This window comes from Salvelinus alpinus, chromosome 6 (assembly GCF_045679555.1).
Source record: "Salvelinus alpinus chromosome 6, SLU_Salpinus.1, whole genome shotgun sequence".
In the NCBI taxonomy this organism is placed as follows: domain Eukaryota; kingdom Metazoa; phylum Chordata; class Actinopteri; order Salmoniformes; family Salmonidae; genus Salvelinus; species Salvelinus alpinus.
This window is the reverse complement of record NC_092091.1, coordinates 23,545,043-23,565,900: the sequence shown is the minus strand read 5'-3', so window position 1 is coordinate 23,565,900 and position 20,858 is coordinate 23,545,043. Positions and strand designations below refer to the sequence as shown.

At 42.9% G+C, this 20,858-nt stretch overlaps 1 protein-coding gene across 1 annotated transcript; it reads right to left on the bottom strand.

Moving 5' to 3' along the window:
* Positions 1–1,531: 1,531 nt before the first annotated feature.
* Positions 1,532–20,748, bottom strand: LOC139578402 (MAP kinase-interacting serine/threonine-protein kinase 2-like). The gene is made up of 14 exons (XM_071405926.1): positions 20,615–20,748; positions 19,906–20,081; positions 19,333–19,417; positions 19,089–19,190; positions 18,895–18,992; positions 16,627–16,706; positions 16,331–16,404; positions 15,896–16,000; positions 15,435–15,490; positions 14,858–14,953; positions 5,785–5,979; positions 4,071–4,235; positions 3,913–3,953; positions 1,532–3,757 (listed from the first exon to the last, which is right to left on the bottom strand). Exons 2-14 carry the CDS (start codon positions 19,954–19,956, stop codon positions 3,493–3,495), a joined length of 1,413 nt encoding a protein of 470 aa, XP_071262027.1. The 5' UTR covers positions 19,957–20,081; positions 20,615–20,748; the 3' UTR covers positions 1,532–3,492.
* Between the last annotated feature and the right edge of the window lie 110 nt (positions 20,749–20,858).

Genomic DNA, 20,858 nt, shown 5'->3' with positions numbered 1-20,858 from the left:
TTTGCGCAATCGGTTAGTAGTGCATCTTATGGAATACAAGATATCATAGGACTTGTTGACATTCCTTTTCTATATTGTTGAGCAAATGGAAAATTGCAGTATCAGATTGAGCATTTGACTAGTGTGCCGAGTATTAGCAGGCATTGTGTCCGAAATCCCTGGTGATGTTTGCGCAATCGGTTAGTAGGTGTTGATAAGCAACACTGCCAGATCTCCTGGGGAAACACGGTGGCAGCGCTTGCAGCGAATTGCATCACTTACCTTTTGTATAGACAGTCATGACTCCTTAACACCTCCGACTCCAGACCAAACCAATTACATGTGACTAGGTTGCTAGTAAATATCCCTTAACTGCCCCCAAGCAAAGAGCACGTGTCCTTTACTCTTTGTATCTGAGTGCCATTTACAGTAGAATAGATCAAGACTTAGCCCTTCGCCAAGCGATGAACTGGCAGAGTAAAACTATGGTGATTGTACCAGTTAACAAGTGAAAACATGTTAGAATGGTTCAGCAGTTACATCCTTGAACTGGCCCCTAGGCTTCTAACCATTTGTAAGACAAATAGCAGAATAATTGGAAAATACTTCTGTTCAAAGCAATTTATTGTATTTAGAAAAAAACAATAAAAAAATTCTGCACGTCATGTTTCTTTGCGTGAACTGCAAATCAGTCCCATGTTACAGTAAAGTGCTTATTTCAATTAAAGTCTCAGAAGTATGATTTGTAAAAATAAAAATCCTGTTAATATTTTGGGCTGGGACAAAAGAGTTAAAAACAAGGGGCAACAACTCCGAAGAGAAGGCTTGAGTAGAGAACCACGTAGAAAAACATTTACGTTACCTCCCTCGAACTGAAATATTTATACAAATGTTCCAATGTTATTGTTAAAATCTTAAATGCATTGCCTGTGGGCACCATTCAAATAGTGGGGAAGTGGATTATGACTGTCCAGTTGAACGTCTCATTTTACACATCGTTGCAAGATCATTTTGAAATGTAAAAAAATAAGGGATTGCTTCTATCGATTCTCCCCAAATAAAAGGCAGTCCAAAACTACTGCATTGGGGAAAAATTAGAAATGGTTATGACTAAGAACACACCGTAGATGTAAGTACTACATCTGTGCATTTCGGAGAATCACAACCCTAACAAAATAGGGAGACACTTGTCTGATAGATTTTTTTTTTTTAAAGGCAAGCAGAAAGTCAATTGAATAGGCATTTTCACAACCCAAAAAATGCCTTGCGCAGCTTAATGCTTTTGTTCTTGATAGCAAGTTAGTTTCCCCAAACAAAGAACAGCTGCATATACAAATTCAAGTAAGTCTTACTATAAGACATAAAACCCCAGAAACATACATTGGTAGAAAGGATTCTTAAAAAGATTACAATCAGTGTCCCATGAATCAGCATAATGGGCCTTTTGACACTAAGGGAGCCATTTCTTCCAAGATTACCAAACTGCAGCGGTTGTGACACTAAATGGACATTCATGAGTTTAGTCGTTGTACTCCTTGGTGATGAGAACACGCACGTTGTCACTTGTTTATGACTTTTAGCCTCTTTGGCATTGGCTACAGTGTCTTGAACCCATCACTAATATAATTTGTCCATTTCCTAACAGCCAAACTTGTTTCCAAACAGATTGTTGCCAACACTTTCGCAGTACAAAATAACATTAAAATAACCTTCACTGGGCATTAATTTTGCTCCAGATAACAAAATAGAAACTTCCCCATCTCACACTTTAAAAAAAGGAATCTTAAAAAAGGAACATCTGGTGTTCCACCTGAACAGCACCTGCATGAGGTTGACATCAAAAAATAAAAGCTTAAAAACTAATGTAAAAATAAAAAGTGGCACAGTTAAACATTAACATGGAGTTAAACATAAAATAGTTAACTTTTTAAATAACTCATTAATACAGCTACATGTCCTCGGAAGACTTTTCTGGAATGCTATTCCATTTAGACTTTTCCATTGTCTCCTTCACCATGTTTAATGCAAATTATTTCTCCCAAAATGAGGTATTTGCAGTTGTGATGCAGTTTGGAATCATTCTGAGGGTGTCACATTATAGAGGTCAATAGCAGGTTAACCTCTTAACAGAAAAGCCTGATTAAACCTTGAACAAATCCAAATACATTAGCCAAGTGTCATGTCGGCTAAAATTAGCGTTTCTAACGCCGCTAAACTAGACAGATTATTATGACAGCCATGGCATAATTACTTTACACAGCAGTCAAATAACTAAAGATGTTTACATTAATACATCTTATGGTTTGATGACAACACTTAGTACACAATTTGGCATGGGAAGCTTTCGCATGGGGAACCAAATTTGCTATTTTTCTGCTCCATGTTTATTGAGGGTAGCATCAGGCCAACCCAGTTCATGTTCTGGTATCAAATGAGTTGCATGTGCCAAGAACTTTAGGTTAGTGCATAAAGCAACTTTTGCAGAGGCAGGCGCAACATTTAATTCAACCCCTATTGCATTGTAGAAATTCAGGAGGAATTCCCTGATATCAGAAAAAGTATATGAAAATTGAATGATGCATGGCGATTGGTAGTTTGGCATAAATCATTTCATTTATGAAACTGCATTGGTAGGCATTGTAGCGTAATAAGGGCTGGTTATAGATACATTCTCTGGTACTAGAGGCTCATGGGCACAGCCACAACCTTTTGTACTGTGGGCTTAGACCTTCTACAGAGGAGGCTCAGTTGAAGAGGAATTTATCCAAACAATGGACTGCACCAGACACTGGCAGCATTGGCTTCCAGCCTTCTGAACTCTTTCCACTGAATACCTCCACATGTAAAACCCTTCATGTTTGCCATTGCATCAGCGTGTATGCATCTGCTGATGGGACATTCAGACATGGAGAACATGCCAGATAAACTTCATTCACAGTGGATCCAGTTGTAACATGTGGAAGCAGCACAACAGGTAGTCCTTTGGTGTCTGAGCTTGGTTCAACCGTTCTGCCATAGACTCAAAAGAAAAACAGCTTGAAGACCCCCCCCCCCCCCAAAATCCCTAGAAGGCCCAGTAGCCCCTCAGCCTGGACGTGCCATGTATGCAGGCCCTGGCTAATGTGCTTTACAAGTGCTGCTATGGGGCAGAAGGCAGTGAAGCAGTGTACACAGAGTCCAAAGTGTACACAGCAGTGTTGTACTTTTCTAATTCTCAGCGCAGCTCAAGCCATTTCTCCAACTGCCATCACATTTCAATTAATAGAGGACGCATACGTGGAGCTGCGCTGATCAGGAATTTTGGGGATGTGCGTTTGGGGTGCCGGCTCTGCATCGTTACGCTCCGAAATATACTTTAGGAGCCAGGCATGGCAGCGGTCTCTCCTGTTAAAGAGGGGGACATGCCTGCAGTCAGTAAGTGTGGTTGAGTTGGGGCCAGGGCGAGGCAGGGGCCAGGCTGAGCGGTCATCTGGAAATCTGAATCAGTGGGTGCGGATGGTCAAAGGCGGTGATTCAGGCAGATGACGTAATGACGAGGGGGGCGAGGAGCTGGCAGAGCTCAGAGGCAGAGACAGGCCCCGTCTTTAGCAGGCTCTGCCTGCGCTTTGCCAGCTTGGAGTTGGATGGAGGGGAGAGGTGCATGGAAGTGGAGCTGGCTGTGATGACAGTGGGAGCCTCGTCAAGCTGCTGCTGCTCCGCCATCACAGCCTGCTCAGCCAGCTGCCGGTTCATGGCCACTGCCTTGCCAGCAAAGAACGTCAGGTCCTTGGCACTGTTCCTGAAAAGTGTAGAAGGAGCAACCAAACAAAAAACTTAATGCAGAAGTTGACATTTTAGTTACACTAGTTGTACTTTCTTATAATGGAGGTGATCAGGATGCACTATACTGAAGAACATAGCCCATATCCCTCAGGGACTCAAAGATTAACTCACCTTTGAGGTAGGATGGATGTTGGCAGTGTGTCAGAGAATCCCTAAAAATAAAATGTTTTAGCAGGTGGTTAGACAAAAAAGAAACCCCACCCATTCTACCCACTGAAATTTACATAGAGTTTAAGGAGCCTGGGGGGGGTATAGAGAGCGAGACTTACCCCCTGCACCCAGGGGTGCTGCAGAACCTGGCCGGCACTCAGGCGATTCTTGGCATCTCTAACAAGAAGTTTGGAGATCAGGTCTTTGGCACTTGAGGAGATGTGAGCCCAGTCCTTCTCTGGAAACTCATACTTCCCTTCCTGGATACTCTCAAACAACATGTTCTAGGGATAAAGAGCTTTCATTACCATCACATAGTAGGGAAACTCAGAGCTTGAATTTCACAATTGTGCGCAAGTCAGTGTCTTGTTAACTTCTTATGGCTGGGGGCAGTATTGAGTAGCTTGGATGAATAAGGTGCCCAGAGTAAACTGCCTGCTACTCATGCCCAGTTGCTAATATATGCATATTATTAGTAGATTTGGATAGAAACCACTGAAGTTTCTAAAACTGTTTGAATGATGTCTGTGAGTATAACAGATGGCAGGCAAAAACCGGAGAAACAATCCAACCAGGAAGTGGGAAATCTGAGGTTTGTAGGTTTTCAACTCTTTGCCTATCGAAGATAGTGGGATATTGGTCATATTGCACTTCCTAAGGCTTCCACTAGATGTCAACAGTCTTTAGAACCTTGTTTGATGCTTCTGTGAAGTGGGGATGAAGGAGAGGGGAATGAGTAAGGTCTGCCATGAGCTGACCATGCGCGTTCACATGAGGGAGCTCTGTTCCATCGCACTTCTGAAGACAATGGAATTCTCCGGTTGGAACATTGAAGATGTTAAAAACATCGTTTGACATGTTTCTGACTATTACAGAACTTTTTGACATTTCGTCTGCTTTTGGTAACACGCTTCGTGACTTTGGATTTGTTAACCAAAATCGCTGACAAAAGTAGCTATTTGGACATAAACATTACCGAACAAAACAAACATTTCTTGTGGAAGTGGGAGTGCATTCCGACGAAGATCAGCAAAGTTAAGTGAACATTTATAATGCTATTTTTGAATCCACAATTTGGCGGGTAACTGTATGGCATCCTTTTGTGGCTGAACGCTGTTCTCAGATTATTGAATATTGTGCTTTTGCCGTAAAGCTTTTTTGAAATCTGACACAGCGGTTGCATTAAGAACAAGTATCTTTAATTCTATGTAAAACATGTACCTTTCAAAGTTTATGATGAGTATTTCTGTTATTTGATGCGGCTCTGCAATTTCTCCGGATATTAGAGGCATTTCTGAACATGGCGCCGATGTAAACTGAGGTATTTGGATATAAATATGAACTTTATCGAACAAAACATATGTATTGTGTAACATTAAGTCCTATTAGTGTCATCTGATGAAGATCAAAGGTTAGTGATTCATTCTCTATTTATGCTTTTTGTGACTCCTGTCTTTGGCTGGGAAAATGGCTGTGTTTTTCTGTGATTTTGCATTGACCTAACAATGATATGTTGTGCTTTCGTCATAAAGCGTTTTTGAAATCGTACACTGTGGTGGGATTAACAACAAGTTTCTTTAAAATGGTGTAAAATACTTATGTCTGAGGAATTTTAATTATGAGATTTGTTGTTTTGAATTTGGCGCCCTGCACTTTCACTGGCTGTTGTCATATCGATCCCGTTAACGGGATCCCAGCTATAAATTTGTAAAGTGCACCTAGGAATATTATACCTACACTTCCTCCTAAACAGGATACAGTTTCTGGAAAGCACACTAAACAAATGAAAGAGAATCTGGGTCAGCCAGAGGTGGCCTTGGCTTTCTTTCTTACCTGGCATGTGTGGCAGGGTTCTCCCATATCCCAGCCACAGTCGCTGCCGCAGCGGCCTACAAAGGGCGGGTAGCCGCTCAGCAGGATGTAGAGGATGACCCCCAGGCTCCACAGGTCACAGCGCTTGTCATAGTTGGTGGCCTCCTCACTGAAGGCCTCCACCACTTCAGGAGCCATGTACTCTGCCGAGCCACACTGCAGGAAACACAGACAGCAGGGTTAGTTAGCTCTGGGCTGGGAGCAGTCAATGCCCCACCTGAGGCTACTGCTTCGGTTAAACAGAGCCGAGTGTAATGCTGTGGGTACAGTGAGAAGGAAAGTGAGTCTATGCTGTCCAATGTCCCTGAACAAGTTCTGTTTTTGGACAGCGGCATTCCTCACTAGTCGGAAGGATTATCCACACTGATGGAGTCCTTTAAGTGCCCCTGCTTTCAAAAACATTTGTTCTTTGGAAAATGCAAGGAGGCATGGAGAACATGTGCAATGATGTAGGGTAGGGCAGTGAGTGAATACTAGGGCCCTGTGCGACAGCCTGTTCTTCGCACTCAAAGCTCAGTGGACTGACTGAGCAGGCTACAGGGTCAGCATGATTGCCTGTGGAACTAGGCCCAACACCGAGCTAGGAAAAGACAATTGCCAGGGGGGGCAGTCCAAGAAAGCACAGTTGCATAACGCCGACAAACAAAATGACCAAATGGGGTTAATACTTTCCATAACACGGTGAAGAGATATGGGTCACTGCTGGTTTTTGCAGGACAGGAGAACAAAGACATTCCTTAGGAGCTGGCTAGCCCTACTCTGATCAAATGACCTTCTCTTCAGCTTACTTTCAGAGAAAATGAACCCCTGGGAAAATAATGCAGGCTTTTGAAAGATTCTAGTTTTAGTTCCAGTAGGGCCAAAACTCTGCTTAACCTTTCAAGGAACTAGAGTCAAAAACACATTTCTGAACAGATTAAATCTGTGGTGTTAGAATCACCTGACCACAGAAACAAAACCCAGAGCTCAGAGCTTAACACTGCTGATAGGCTAGTTTTATCATGAAAAGTGCTCTGGTTGAAGGAGACCCAAGCACCCCTCTGGTAAAAATCAAACATGCTATGGAATGAGAGCCTGCTAAAGCACCAGGGCTCTAAACAGCTCCGTTTTGTGGGGTGGTTTGAAGCAGACTTGTGTTCCTTTAAAAAAATCCCATTCCTCGGTCCAAGGAGAGGGTCTGTTTGCACACAGCTAGCCTCTTGTCAGATGAAGCAGATGCTAAGCTATAGGACTTTTGCTAGCAGACTGGAATATGTGCCGGGATTCCTCCAATGGCATTGAGTCCACCACATCAGTCTTCATCAATAAGTGCATCGATGATGTCGTTTCAAAACAGTGACCGTACGTACAAACCCAACTAGAAGCCATGGATTACAGGCAGCATCCACACTGAGCTAAAGGCTAGAGCTGCCGCTTTCAAGGAGCGGGACCCTAACCCGGAAGCTTATAAGAAATCCCGCCATGTCCTCCGACGAACCATCAACAGGCAAAGCGTCAATACAGGACTAAGATCGAGTCGTACTACACCTGCTGCGACACTCGACAGATGTGGCAGGGCCTGCAAACCATTACAGACTACAAAGGGAAGCAAAGCCGAGAGCTGACCAGTGACAAGTCTACTGGACGAGCTAAACTACTTCTATGCTCGCTTTGAGGGAAATAACACTGAAACATGCATGAGAGCACCAGCTGTACCGGAAGACTAATCACGCTGATGTTAGTAAGATCTTTAGACAGGTCAACATTCACAACAGTCCTCAGATCCTCAAAAGGTTCTACAGCTGCACCATCGAGCGCATCACTGCCTGGTATGGCAACTGCTCGGCCTCCGACCGCAAGGCACTACAGAGGGTAGTGTGAATGGCCCAGTACATCACTGGAGCCAAGCTTCCTGCCATCCAGGACCTATATACCAGGCGGTGTCAGAGGAAGGCCCTAAAAATTGTCAAAGACTCCAGCCACCCTAGTCAGACTGCTCTACTACAGCACTGTAAGCGGTAGCTGAGCACAAAGTCTAGGTCCACGAGGCTTCTAAACAGCTTCTACCCCCAAGCCATAAGACTCCTGAACAAATGACTACCCAGACTATTTGCATTGCCCACCCCCCCACCACTCTTGTCATCTATGCATAGTCCCTTTAATTAACTCTACATACCTCAACTAACCGGTGCCCCCGCACATTGACTACCGGCACACCCCGTGTGTGATATATATATACACACTTATTTTTTTTACTGCTGCTCTTTAATTACTTGTTACTTCTTAATCGTATCCGTATTTTTTTTTAACTGCACTGTTGGTTAGGGGCTCATAAGTAAGCATTTCACTGTAAGGTCTACACTTGTTGGAATTGGAGACAAGTGGGAGTGGAGTTGCTGTGCAGGAGATTGACCATCCTAATACAAGTGATAAAAAACTAAAACAATAAAAAAGTATGTTTGAATGACACTGGGGCAGTGTTTTTATAACTAATGCCGGTGTGCATGAGGCTGATGCCATGCAGGCATTTGTACACATGCATATACACTCATTTAAATAAACGCATACATGTAATAGTGTCAGGCAAACAGTCAGCATTGCTATTATGGTTTTAGTTGTCCTTTGTTTTAAAGGAATTAATTTTATTATTTTGCGTTGTTTGTGGTTTCTTGGCTTTCTTTTTTCTCTTAAATTCATTCCCCTGGTTGTTGGTGCATGGGGGGGCTGTGGGAGGGGTCTCAAATGGTTGAGGGACTGCTATTGGGGAACTGTGGAAGGGGGGGGGGGGGGGGGGTCTTAATGTTTCGGTTCCAGTTTTTGGCCTGGTGGGAGATCTGTCAACGTGCCCTTGAGCAGGGCATTGACCCTGGATGCTTCTGTGTCGCTCTGAATGAGTGTTGGATGACTGGTATGTAGTTGTTGAGCGCCTTCACTGCAAGTATATTTGTGTTTCGGATATCCAATTTAATAACATAATTTAAAAAGAAACGTTTTTTTAATAAGTCTACACCCGTTGTATTCGGCACATGTGACTAAAAGTTGATTTGTGAGCACCATCCTGCTGCACCCTTATGTAATGCAATTTGCAGGGCAGGAATCTGAGCGCAGACAAAGCCTTGTCTGTGGCCAGCGAGCCACAAGCCCCTCCAACCCCCACCACCGTAGTCATGTCTGGAGAAGCTGGCTGCCGACAACACCACCCCGTTTGAGGTAAACTGAATTTGACTCTAAATGGTTGATTGATAAAAGAAGTCATTGTTGTAATGGTATGTTTCCCACTCTCAAACTCTTACCTTATATGAACTATTTTGCCTTTAAATTAAGGAATGAAGTATATTACACCAATTTTCCTAAAGTGGGCAGTTTGTGTTACTACCTTACGCAAGCTTGAATTTTCACCCCATAACATTGGAATTACACACCTTTAACGCAGATTGGTGATAGTATTAAAGTTTAGTCATGAGGATAAGTTTGATAGCTCAAACCAGATCAATATCTTCGGTTTCTGTTGATTGTGTCACGCTCGGGGATGCGCACGACTTGGAACCACTTAGAATGTGGATTCAATGAAACGGCATGGAAAATTCAGGGTATTCTGTGTAAGTCGCTGGCCACACACGCCAATACATGGATTTGACAGTCAAACTGTCACTTAAATAACAGCCAACAGTTGTCAAGTGATATCTTAACCTCCTAAGGCTCAATTTTCACCTAAAATGACATACCCAAATCTGCCTAACTGCCTGTAACTCAGGCCCTGAAGCAAGGATATGCATATTCTTGGTACCATTTGAAAGGAAAGACTGAAGTTTGTGGAAATGTGAAAGGAATGTAGGAGATTATAACAATAGATCTGGTAAAAGAAACTGTCCATTTGTATTTTTTTGTGCCATCATCTTTGAAATGCAAAGGCCGTAATGTATTATTCCAGCCCAGGTGCAATTTAGATTTGCCACTAGATGGCATCAGTGTATTTGCAAAGTGTTAAACTGATACAATGAACCATTGCATTTCTGTTCAAAATGTATCAAGACTGCCCAAAAGTGCCTAATTTGTTTATTAATAACTTCATGTTCAAAGTTGTGCACTCTCCTCAAACAATAGCATGGGATTCTTTCACTGTAATAACTAGTGTAAATTGGACAGTGCAGTTAGATTAACAAGAATTTAAGCCTCCTGCCAATATCAGATGTCTGTCCTAGGATATTCTCTTGTTACTTACAACCTCATGCTAATCGCATTAGCCTACGTTAGCGCAACTGTCCCGTGGAAGGGACAACGATCTCGACGTTAAGGCGTGTCGTGATTGGTTAAGTTAAGAAAGTGTTTTGTTAACTTCACTGTGATGGCAGCCTCCCGAAATGAACATCCTACATAAAATAGATACGCTTTCTACAAGTTATGTAACCAACCATGTATAGTTTATTCCAAGTTTCCGTGTGGCCTTTAAATAGTGTTAGATTCAACAGTGCTACACCAAATGTATGCCCTGTTCTATTGATTTCAGCGTGATTGATGGAAGTGATTTAGCCAAAACAGTGTTGCGTTACCGCATTGGCGACATACTTGAATCAAAACGCAACACTTCAAAATGCAGCTAGCAGTCTTCTACAAATTGTCTAACGTGACGAACACATTCCCACGTGGTAATTGTGTCGTTTGAGCCGTTAGTTAACAGGACATGCAACCTCACCTCCATCCTCTCACGCAAATTATTTAAATGCGATATCGTTATGAGTTGCTGGGTGTCGTGTTCTGTTTTGGCGACCCCAATTCAAAATACATCACTCTAAAATGTAGCTCACCATCTCCTGCAGGTTGTGCTCTAACCAGTGATGTAAAAAAAATCTCCAGTTATGCGTTTTTTTAGTTGCGTTAGTTTCAAAAGCGCGTACAACCCGATTTCCGCTCTAAATTTTTTATTTGCTGATTAGTGACTTGCCAAAACAGGGTTTTTGATAAGTGTGCAGTGTATACGGTGCTCGTTGAAAAAAATACAAGTAATATGATTATTATGCACATATGTAGATGTATAAACTTTCTGCATATTGGTTATTGAATTGGACAGCGAAACTGTTGACATTGGGCCATTTGTCAAAATGTTTCGTCAACAGGAAGCAGTGACATCATTTTCAACTTAAGTTTTAGGAATATAAATTGAACATTTCCAATGGTATAGTACTTAAGTTAAAAAAAATACTGAATGACTCCAAAAACATACTGCAATTGATTTATTTTGATGATATCAGAACTCACCAAAATGGGCTTGCCCTGCCTAGCATCATGGAACAAAATATATTTGTCCACCAAGGTGCTTTTGAGGAGGAATGGGAGTATGATAATCAAAGTACTCGTGTTTCAGAGCCCCCTTAAAAAAACATGGCTAAGCCCAGTAACCTGAGCTAGCCAGCCTATGACTGCTCTGGGCATGACAAGGATATGGGACAGCAAAAGGGGATAAGGTGAGGGAGCTCTGCTCCACTGATTTGTAGAGCAGCAGATATACTTCAATAGTATTGCACCAGCAGGATGAAGACTTGCATCGGTCTTCGACTCTTTAATCCTGCCTGCGGTGACAGAGATGGTGGCTAATCAGCCGACATTGAGGATTTGTTGGCAGAAATCACCGCAACCTGGAGCTTTCCTAACCATATGACCAGTCAACTCATAACACAGCTGCCTTTGCTTGACAGCTTACAGAAAGAGGCGCTGGTCTTTCATTAGCACCTCAGCGCCTGACAAACGTCAGAAAAGTCCTGTGAATTCCCCTTAAAGCTGCAGTAAACAGAATTCCTGCCCCATTTCCAGTTTGTTAAAATAAATTTCCCTAATTTCAGTTTGTGACAAAGCATTGTATAGTGTTTCAGATGGTGTACAAAATCAAGACAGAAAACAGGGAGCATAGAAATAGAGCACAGAACAGATCTACCACTTCTTAGACTGGCTTTCAATTAGAATGACAAATCTATAACTCACATTTGAGAGTTTGGTCAGGAAGCCCAAAGTTACATTGAAGCATCAAGGTACACCACATGCCTGTATGTGTACACAGCCTCATGCAGACCTGATTACACCACTAAATTATCAGGAAACCACTTTAACATGATTCTCAAAAAAGAGACCATTCACTGAAAGTAAACCCTCTTAAGGCTCAACCGCTACAAGTACAGTAACCACAACATTGCCTAAGTGTGCTTTCTATAGGACTTCTATAGGACAGTCAACAGGCTGTTGGCAACCGAGATTATTTGCGCTTATAAAAATAAATCCCATGGTGCACAGGATTTGTCTGATTCGTGCCTGTCTCAGTGGACTATTCCATTGGAGGCCAAGGGGATGGCACAGTACACTCTAAGATGTGATACTGAAATATTATATGGTTTTAGTATTTCAAATTATGATGCAACACAATAATCTAATATTTTATAACAAATGCACTTTCTCCAATGTTGGATAAGTTCCCTGTCCGGTTTTGAAACAATCTTCAGTGCACTAAAATTGACACCTTTCCCTGTATTGCTATGTGCATAATAGCAAAGTTAACCAGGATATTGGGATGAGAACAATTCAGACGAGGCAGCAATGAGGAAACAGCCCTTGCCTTACAAAAATGTATGTTAGAACAGAATGGTATTTATAATTTAGTGTTTACCCAGTTCCAAACAGGCAGAAAAATATTGCATTCTATCACCTCATAACACATACATGCAGCACTTGCTCCTATACCATCCTTTTTCTTGATCTCCTTATTGTTGTTGACATTATAATACATATCATTAATAGGCTTTGTATAGTATCCTTGTATAACCACCGTCAAGCTGTAGGCCTAAGAGTGTCCTGTTTAGTCTTAATACCTTTACTTAGACCCATTTTTCAATATATAGGCTACTGAATCAATCATTCATGCTTTGAAATGCAATCGAGCATTAAAAAAAAAAAAAAATGAAACTAACTTGACAAATTAGTCTAAACAATAAATAAACCGCAATTCAAGAATGCATTAAACTGTTCAGTCTGCTGTAATAAAGGCTTTATACATTTGTTAGAACAGACTGGCACACTTTAGTATTTAAATTGATCCAAATGGTCAGAAAAAAATTGTAATCTAACAGCAACTGTTTGGCACAATGCTCACAACACTTGAGCCTTTACCCTCCTTTTTCCCTGTACTCCAGTAGTTTCCACAATAAGTACAATGTCATCCACACAACGGACTTCTTTAAACAAGGGCCAGTCACAGGCTGTCATTTTATTTAACAGTGACCATCAAGCGCCAGTCATTTGTGTGTCTTTATTATTTAATCAGTGTGCTTAAAGCATCAGACAAGCTCAGTCCATATGTAGTTCTTAACACAGAAAAAAACATTTAAACATTTCGACCAATCGATTGATTGAAAGAACAGGACGGCTCTTGGTTGACCAAGGTTGTTTTGGGGGGGCAGCCCTGGCTTTCTTTCAAATTCAATTTACTCAAGCACATGAAAACATCTGTAAATACTATGAAACATTGGGGAATAACACTAAGTGCAGGCATGTGGGGAAGGGGAAAAGTATGTCAGGAAAGAAAATCAGATAAGATTGGCCTGAACAGAGACTAGGATAAACAAGGGAGAGGCACATGAGCAGTGCACACACACACCACTCCCCCGCACTCCTTCCCTCTCCCCTTGGCTCAGCCAATCAAAGCACAGTTGCTAGTAGGCACAAGGGCAATTTATCTAGAACAACCGTTAGACATGGGGCTTTTGTGTTATGAATACAAAGAGAAATGCAGGCTTGCACAAATGTGGTGAGAAAGTGGGTGGAGATTACAGTGCAAGAGCAGAGACCAGGGTGGGTGGCAATGTTATAGCTCAAGTGCTACCAGGGGAATGTAGCAGCGGATCAGTGACAGGAGACATGGTCTCGTTCCAATTACTGATAAGGAAAATAAGCTTCTCATTCAACCACTTCCACACACTGTAGCATGGTTTGGCCTCACGGTCTGCGCAATCTGTTCCCTGTAGCCTTGCCTCCTCAAGGATATTATATCTAGTTCTTTACACAGGAATTACAAAATACCTTTATTTAAAGAGGTCCGTCAGTCTGACCCAGGGCCAGGTCAATCTCTGATAAAAGACCAGTCTGTTGAAACCAGAGGACACAGGGGGGAGATGCAAACACGGCTATCCTCAGACTGCCCTGAGAGCTGAGACCCAAGATCACAGAGGGGGAGACCACTCAGCTCTCACACCGCCCTGTCTGTCTCCAACATGGGCCAAACTATAATACCCACAAATTGTGCAGGCCAGGGCTGGCCTGCCAACAGGCTACCCAAGCTAGGTCAGGTTACAATGCAAAATCCCCCACCTCCTACATTACTCCCTCCAACTAGCCTGGTCATCTGGGTCACCTGCTCACATCCATCTCCCTCTGACAGGAGAGGCACAGAATGGGATGGCTGCCCTTTACATTTGAAGCATTCCAGTAACATTGTGCCGGTCAGGTTTTAAAGATAGTTTTTATTTTTTATGAAACTTTGCCTTAACCCATCATAGCCTAGCCCCATGTGCCTCAACATTTCCACTGATAAGTAGCAGGATGTGGACATTAGACTTTTAGGAATCTGAATGAAGCTGATAAGTGCTTCTCAGATACCTAAGCAAAGGAGCTGCCAGATAGGAGAGCGTGCCAAAGGTGTATGTGTTATTACACGGGCTGAGAGTCAATCCCCATCATTACAATGAAACCAGCCAACAGTTAACTTTGTCCTTAGATACCAGCACACCTTCTCCCTGGTTTCCAATGAGAGGGCTTCCTGCAAGTGACGCCACCTGGGCTTGTCCAATACCGTACAGGAAAGCCAATCTACATAGGGAGCAGAATTGTAAAACCACCCTGCCTCAGAAAACAGCACAAGAAAGCTTTCACTGGGGCTTTGCTGTGCCATGTGCCAATCGTCACACCACCTCTGCTTTCCATAGAATTTCTGTTTCCTGCCCAAAGCATTGCCACAGGCCTATTTACATGGAGTCAAAACTACACTGGCTGAACAGAGTGTAGTAGACAGACTTACTGGAGTGAGGAGCTCTGGGGTGGAGATGGGAGAGCTGTCGCTGTTTAGCTTGATCCCACTACCCAGGTCAAAGTCACAGATCTTCACAGGCGAAATCTGTAAAGGAAGGGAAATGGGTACATTTTAAAAATGTTACAAAACAATTCTACTGTTTCTCAAAAGATTTGACCAGGGTGCTGGTTGTGGGCTACGGCTCCATTGAGTGTGATTGACAGAAAGCGATTTATGGCCAATCAAACTGGGTGGATCGAGCCCTGAATGCTGATTGGCTGACAGCCGTGGTATTCAGACCATATACCACAAGTTATTTTTACTGCTCTAATTACATTGGTAAACAGTTTATAGCAGTAAGGCACCTCGGGGGTTTGTGATATATGGCCAATATACCACAGCTGAGGGTGGTGTACAGGCACTCTGCGTTGTGCCAGGCATTAAGAACAGCCATTAGCCGTGGTATAAAACCATATACCACCACCCCCCCCCAGGCCTTCTTGCGTAATCATACTTCCAGATTAGTGGCCAATACACTAGTGGCTACAGATATCTACAAACCAGACACCTGTAAATGGAAACTTACTTTGTCCGCATGCTCACATAAGATGTTCTCCGGCTTCAGATCTCTATGTGCCATTCCTGTAAAAATTAAACGCAGAGTCATTCTGATGCATGTATAATTAGGCAATAGACAGAAGGGGTGGGCATGTGTTTTAGTATGTGTCAAATGACCAGCCTGGGCCACTGCTAGGGATCAAATGGGAACCATGGCTTTCACTTAACAGCCCAGGTGTTGAGGGAACATGAGACCTTTGAACCATTTGTTATTCTACCCAGAAGTAGATTAAAGTGGGCCGAGCCTTTTATCTGCTGAAACCAGATCAGCTAGCCTTGCATTGTAAAGCTCTCATGATAAATGCCAGCCAGCCCATCTCCAGATGCCAGCGCCAGGCCCTTCCCAGTCCCCATATGAAACCCCATCCACCCCCTTGGCCTGCCAGGCAAGCCCTGGTCTGTGGCTCAACCCGGTTGTAGCAGACGTACCTTTGTTATGCAGGAAATCCAGAGCGCTGGCGATGTCCTGCACCACAACGCAGGCTTCCTGCTCGCTGAAGTGTAGTCTCCTGTGAATGTGAGCCAGGACTGTACCTGCAGGTTAACGCCACACGTGTTACCTTGCTCAACCCTATCACATTGCAAGTATTAAAAGTGCCTGTATTAAGATGAGGGTTGCTTAATTCCTGTAACTTTCAATAAATTCCAAGGTTATCCAGAAATCCTGGTTGCATGATAACGGATTTCCCCCTTATTCCAGGAATCCTCTAACCGGGATTTCTGGAAAACCAGGGAATTTATAGAAAGCTGCAGGAATTTTGCCACCCTAATTAAGACCCACTAAGAAATTCAATATGAGACGCATGCAGAAGGAAATGGGGCATATTACTTTTAAAGCCTTTAAACCCTGTATGAAGCACTCACCTCCTCTCAGCATTTCAAACACCAAGTAAAACTTGTCTTCCTCCTCAAAGAACTCCACCAGCTCCAGGATGTTTCTGCAGTGAAGGAAACAGGACACTGGTCAAAACTAATCACACGACAGTTATTACTTATAAAGATTTGTCAGTCAAGGAATTTATTTATTGAATGACTATCAAGACTTTGCTCAGTGCATTGCTCATTTACAGTGCAATGAAGGTCTAATGAGGTAAGCTGCTTTCCACTCAAATATATTATTCAGAAGTCCCCGTTGTTGTGCGTCTAATCAGTAATCTTACCTGTGACCCTGGCACTGGTACAGCATCTCCACTTCCCTGAAGACGCGACTGCGGCTGTGACCAGGTCTCTTCTCAATGATCTGGAATGGAGAAGACTGGCTTAAGGGCCGCTGGGGTAACAATCACACATGTATAAAATCCTATTAATATACTGTGTAAGGACTGGAAATATACCGTTGTGCCTTTAGGTTCACTTCTCACCTTCCAACCTTTAGGCACAGTTAGGATGAAGGGTTAACCTACTTCTGGGGTCTGCCAAGTGCCTACCCACCCAGAGAGCCAACGGGTGGAGAATCAAGGCCGCACACCTCTAAATATTGCATACATATGTATACCATATTCCAACCTTCCATGCTTGTGCCATGAAATTACAAAGCAACAGGCAAAGTGTTCCCAAAGAGTTGTATTGACAATAGAGCAATGACTAAATATAGTTCTAGTGCTGCGGGTTGCTGCCTGGCAGCCCAGCTTGTTGCTCGGCCAAGGGAGACTGCTGACACCAAAAGCAAAGGCCTGAATTTTCCAGCCACCCTCTCATTGTCTGAGGGTGTACGTGACGCTCTTCCTGCTAGCTGGATTAGGGCTGCCATTGAACCCCACCGGGTCAGAGCACAATGAGTGTCTAGGATTAGGGGCCTGTGTACCCAAAGCCTAGGGACTGTTCTAAAAAGACGCTGCACCCAACCAGTGAGTTTCTCCTGATCACAACCAACGAGTAGCCTACATGTAGCAGAGCACACACCAGTATCGATGAACTGATAATGGAAAAATTGATAGCTAAATGAAGAGCTAACGCTGTGGGGGTGAGCGCCCTTTGTCCTTGGAGGGTTGTGGGGGTTTTACTGTCCTGTTGCAAACAGTCACCCATCACCTCCAGGGGCTATAAATCCCTGCAGCATGGCTTTAGGAGGGCCCCATTGAGTCATACTGCAGGTTTGTAAATCAGATGTATGAACGCCCAGGAGCACTCCTTATGCAGGACCAGAGGATGCCAAACTCAAAGGGGCCAGCTAGCCAAGCAGGCCCCTTTGAGTTTGTTTTCCTGCAGCTTTGGATTTTGTTGGGATTGCAACACGAGGAGCCCCCGCCTCCCATCCAGCTGTCTAGAGGGGGAGGGGTGTCTGGCAAGGACATCTGGGCAGTTGAAGTCCCCTCCTAGACCCAACTGACCTCGAGTCATTGGTTCTCCCACACCCCTCCCCCTAGAATTCTCCTCAAGGGACTCCTCTATAGTAAACTATTTAACACCAGTATGTTAATTAGAAAGGGAACAAATACCATTAATATACTGGATGCAAAAATAACAGTCTTTCAGTAGTATACAAGGAATCCATACAAAATATGGAACAAACTAAATCTTACAATACTTCTGTAAAATGAAAAACTGCCAAAAATGAATTTCACAACATTTACTTGCTCAAGGCAAGAGAGAAAAAGCAGCAAGGCACATGCATCCAAAACACTTTATCTATATCCCTTTATTGTAAAAAAAATAAAATGAACATTCGAGAGAGAAAAAAAGTGTAAACACCCTAGGTCATAACCCATACCATGTTTTGGCACTGCTGCTAGTACACAATGTTCTCACTACTAGGAGCCTGGCTGACGAATGAGAGCAAAGAGAGGGGGTGGATGTAGCCTTCCGCTGGCTCGGATTGGCAGGCAGAGTCAGAAAAACACTGAGGGGAAGTTTGTGCTAGCAGTAGCTAGGCCCCCAGTGCCCATAAAACTACAGCAGAAGCACAACACTGAGTGAGAGCCTCAGACATCCGTTTCAAAGGGCTGAACAGAACAAACATGACGACATCTGTCTAGGGAATTGAACAATGTCCCAAACAAGTTTCCAAGAATACATGCTACAAATGTAGATGCCAGAGAGGACATTGATGTAGTCCACACCCTCAAGTGTTTCTATAGGTTATACCACTAAAACCATTAAATTAATTCAGGGTCTACATTTCCATAGCAATTCCTCCCAGTGGGGCTAATGATCAGGTGACCATGTGCAGTTATCTCCATATTGATCACATGCCAAAGCAGTAAGGAAGTGAAATGTAAGATGATAGCAGTCACAGGCCCTTGTCAGGAGCGTGACACTTAAACATTATCCTCTGAGGGTCGCAATATCCTGGGAGAGCTTTCAACCATTCCTAAAAACATCCTCATCCACAAATTTGAAACAAACCACTCAAGACAATTACATGTTCAGGCACACATTACATTGGGGTTCCTTTTTTGAGAACTTGTGCAGCATGAGAAACATCTTACCTTGACAGCATATTCCTTATTGGTGATGAGGTTGATGCAGGTCTGTACTCTTGCATAAGCCCCCTCTCCAAGAACCTCTGACTGCAGGCTGTAGACATCTGGTGGGACAAATTTATATTTAAAACAATTCAACAGATAAAATTTGTACCATAATCTAGAGAATCTGTCCTTTAGATGATAAGAAAATGACTCACCCTCAAATCGGCCAGAGAAGCTGTCAGTTGCCCTGCAACGCTTTTTCTTCTTATTTCTCTTCTTGGCATCAGGGATGTCAATAGGCTTGCTGGAGGTAATATCTACACAATCACAAAAACCTGTATGAATACTAGGGTGCTACTTAACATAGGAAATGCTACTACTGAGTTGGTGTCCCAGGATGCTGACATTGGCCTTTTGGAGTAAGTGTTCAGTAAAAAAACAACAAAGAAACACACTTACCATGTCTATTTGACAAATCAAAATTGAAGTCTGAATTAAGGAGGGAACCATTTGTGAATTCGTCACCCGCAAAGGGATTTGGGCCCTAGATGAGAACACATGTGTGAATTTCAACTAATAACAGTTCAGCATTCAAAATGACCCATAAAACTGTATGATAAAATTATCAACCCATTAGCTCCAGCGGCCATGGTCTCATGGCATCCACTACAATATTGGAATCAATTTAAGAATTTCACAGCTGATAAGGTGTCCAGTGAAAAATGATGTGCACTGCCCACTTGTACCAAGGCTTCATATCCAATAACAGCATCTGAACCAAATTTCACTCAATCTGTTGTGCCATTTAACATTGTCCAAGTAGACCCGTTCCCTAGACAACTCAGTCATTACCCATATTTTCACTTGTGAACTGTGAACATTGGTGGTAAGGACACAAGTTTGTCACCCAAATGTGAAGACAGATGTCATTAAATATAGAAGGATGTAGTTAAATATTGCAAGATGCAGCCTAGTCCCACTTCTCCATCTTGTAACCAACGCAACCTAATAGAAACAGTAACGTTAACTCACCTTGAAAGAGCGATGGAATCCAGTGACTTCGGTGATCTTATTTTGCACCATTTTGCATCGATTAAAGCTTATTATGAAGGACTGATGGCGGGTGCAGTATGTAAATACAAAATATTTCAGACTGAAGCAAATGATCCCCGCGTTCTCTGGTCAAGATGCAGGGCTTAACCGGAGCACTGTGTTAAAAACATGTATAGCACAACGTTAGACAACAATCGGGAATAGTGGTCTAATAATAGCCTAAGCCATAGATAAAGAAGTGAAATAATTTAAGAATACTTCGATAGTTAACAAGTATCGCAGCATGGCCCGTTGTCTGACATTAAAAACACGCTAATTGAACACACTAGTCAGACTAGAAGAAAACACTGGCTGCGTATGTGCACACTAGACACTGCACAGTAACACGAATACGCAGTTAGTCAACTAGCTAGCTAAAATCAATAAATTAAATCAATATCCTACCCATAATGAAATACCAACGTCATCCGACAAAAATATATAAGCGTGAAACAATATGGTATGACATTTTAAGTCAATTAAACGACTTGGCTAGACAGATACCTAACGTTAACTGTTACTGTAACATTAGCTATGCTAACGCTGTCAATAAACCACCGCCAGAAGCTTTAATTTCGAATAACGCCGAGTAGAAAGGACGTCAAGCAAAAGTAACTAGCCTCTTGTCGACAAACTACGTTTAATTTACCCTCTTGTCTTTTTTTAGAGCTCCAGCGTAAACACCGTTGTTTGACACACTGCTTTCGTTAAACCGCGGCGACGGTCGAGGATTTGCCAGATCGTGAGTGTGTGGAAGGTGGAACGAATCGCAGCCCAACAAGCATTTATAATCTCACGATTGTCTCCGCCCATTTCTCGAATAATCCAGTCATTTGAGAACTCGCCCCCGAAACACAGCAACAGACAGTTTATCACATGGGCTGGGGTGACGT

Bases quoted from the DNA above. Each gene is read 5' to 3' on its own strand.
- LOC139578402 (XM_071405926.1), bottom strand. From the start codon at position 19,956: ATGGTGCAAAATAAGATCACCGAAGTCACTGGATTCCATCGCTCTTTC. The intron at 16,707-18,894 runs GTAAGATGTTTC...TCTCCATTCCAG, and splicing joins ATAAGGAATATGCTGTCAAG to ATCATTGAGAAGAGACCTGG. The intron at 16,001-16,330 runs GTGAGTGCTTCA...GTTAACCTGCAG, and splicing joins GTTTGAAATGCTGAGAGGAG to GTACAGTCCTGGCTCACATT.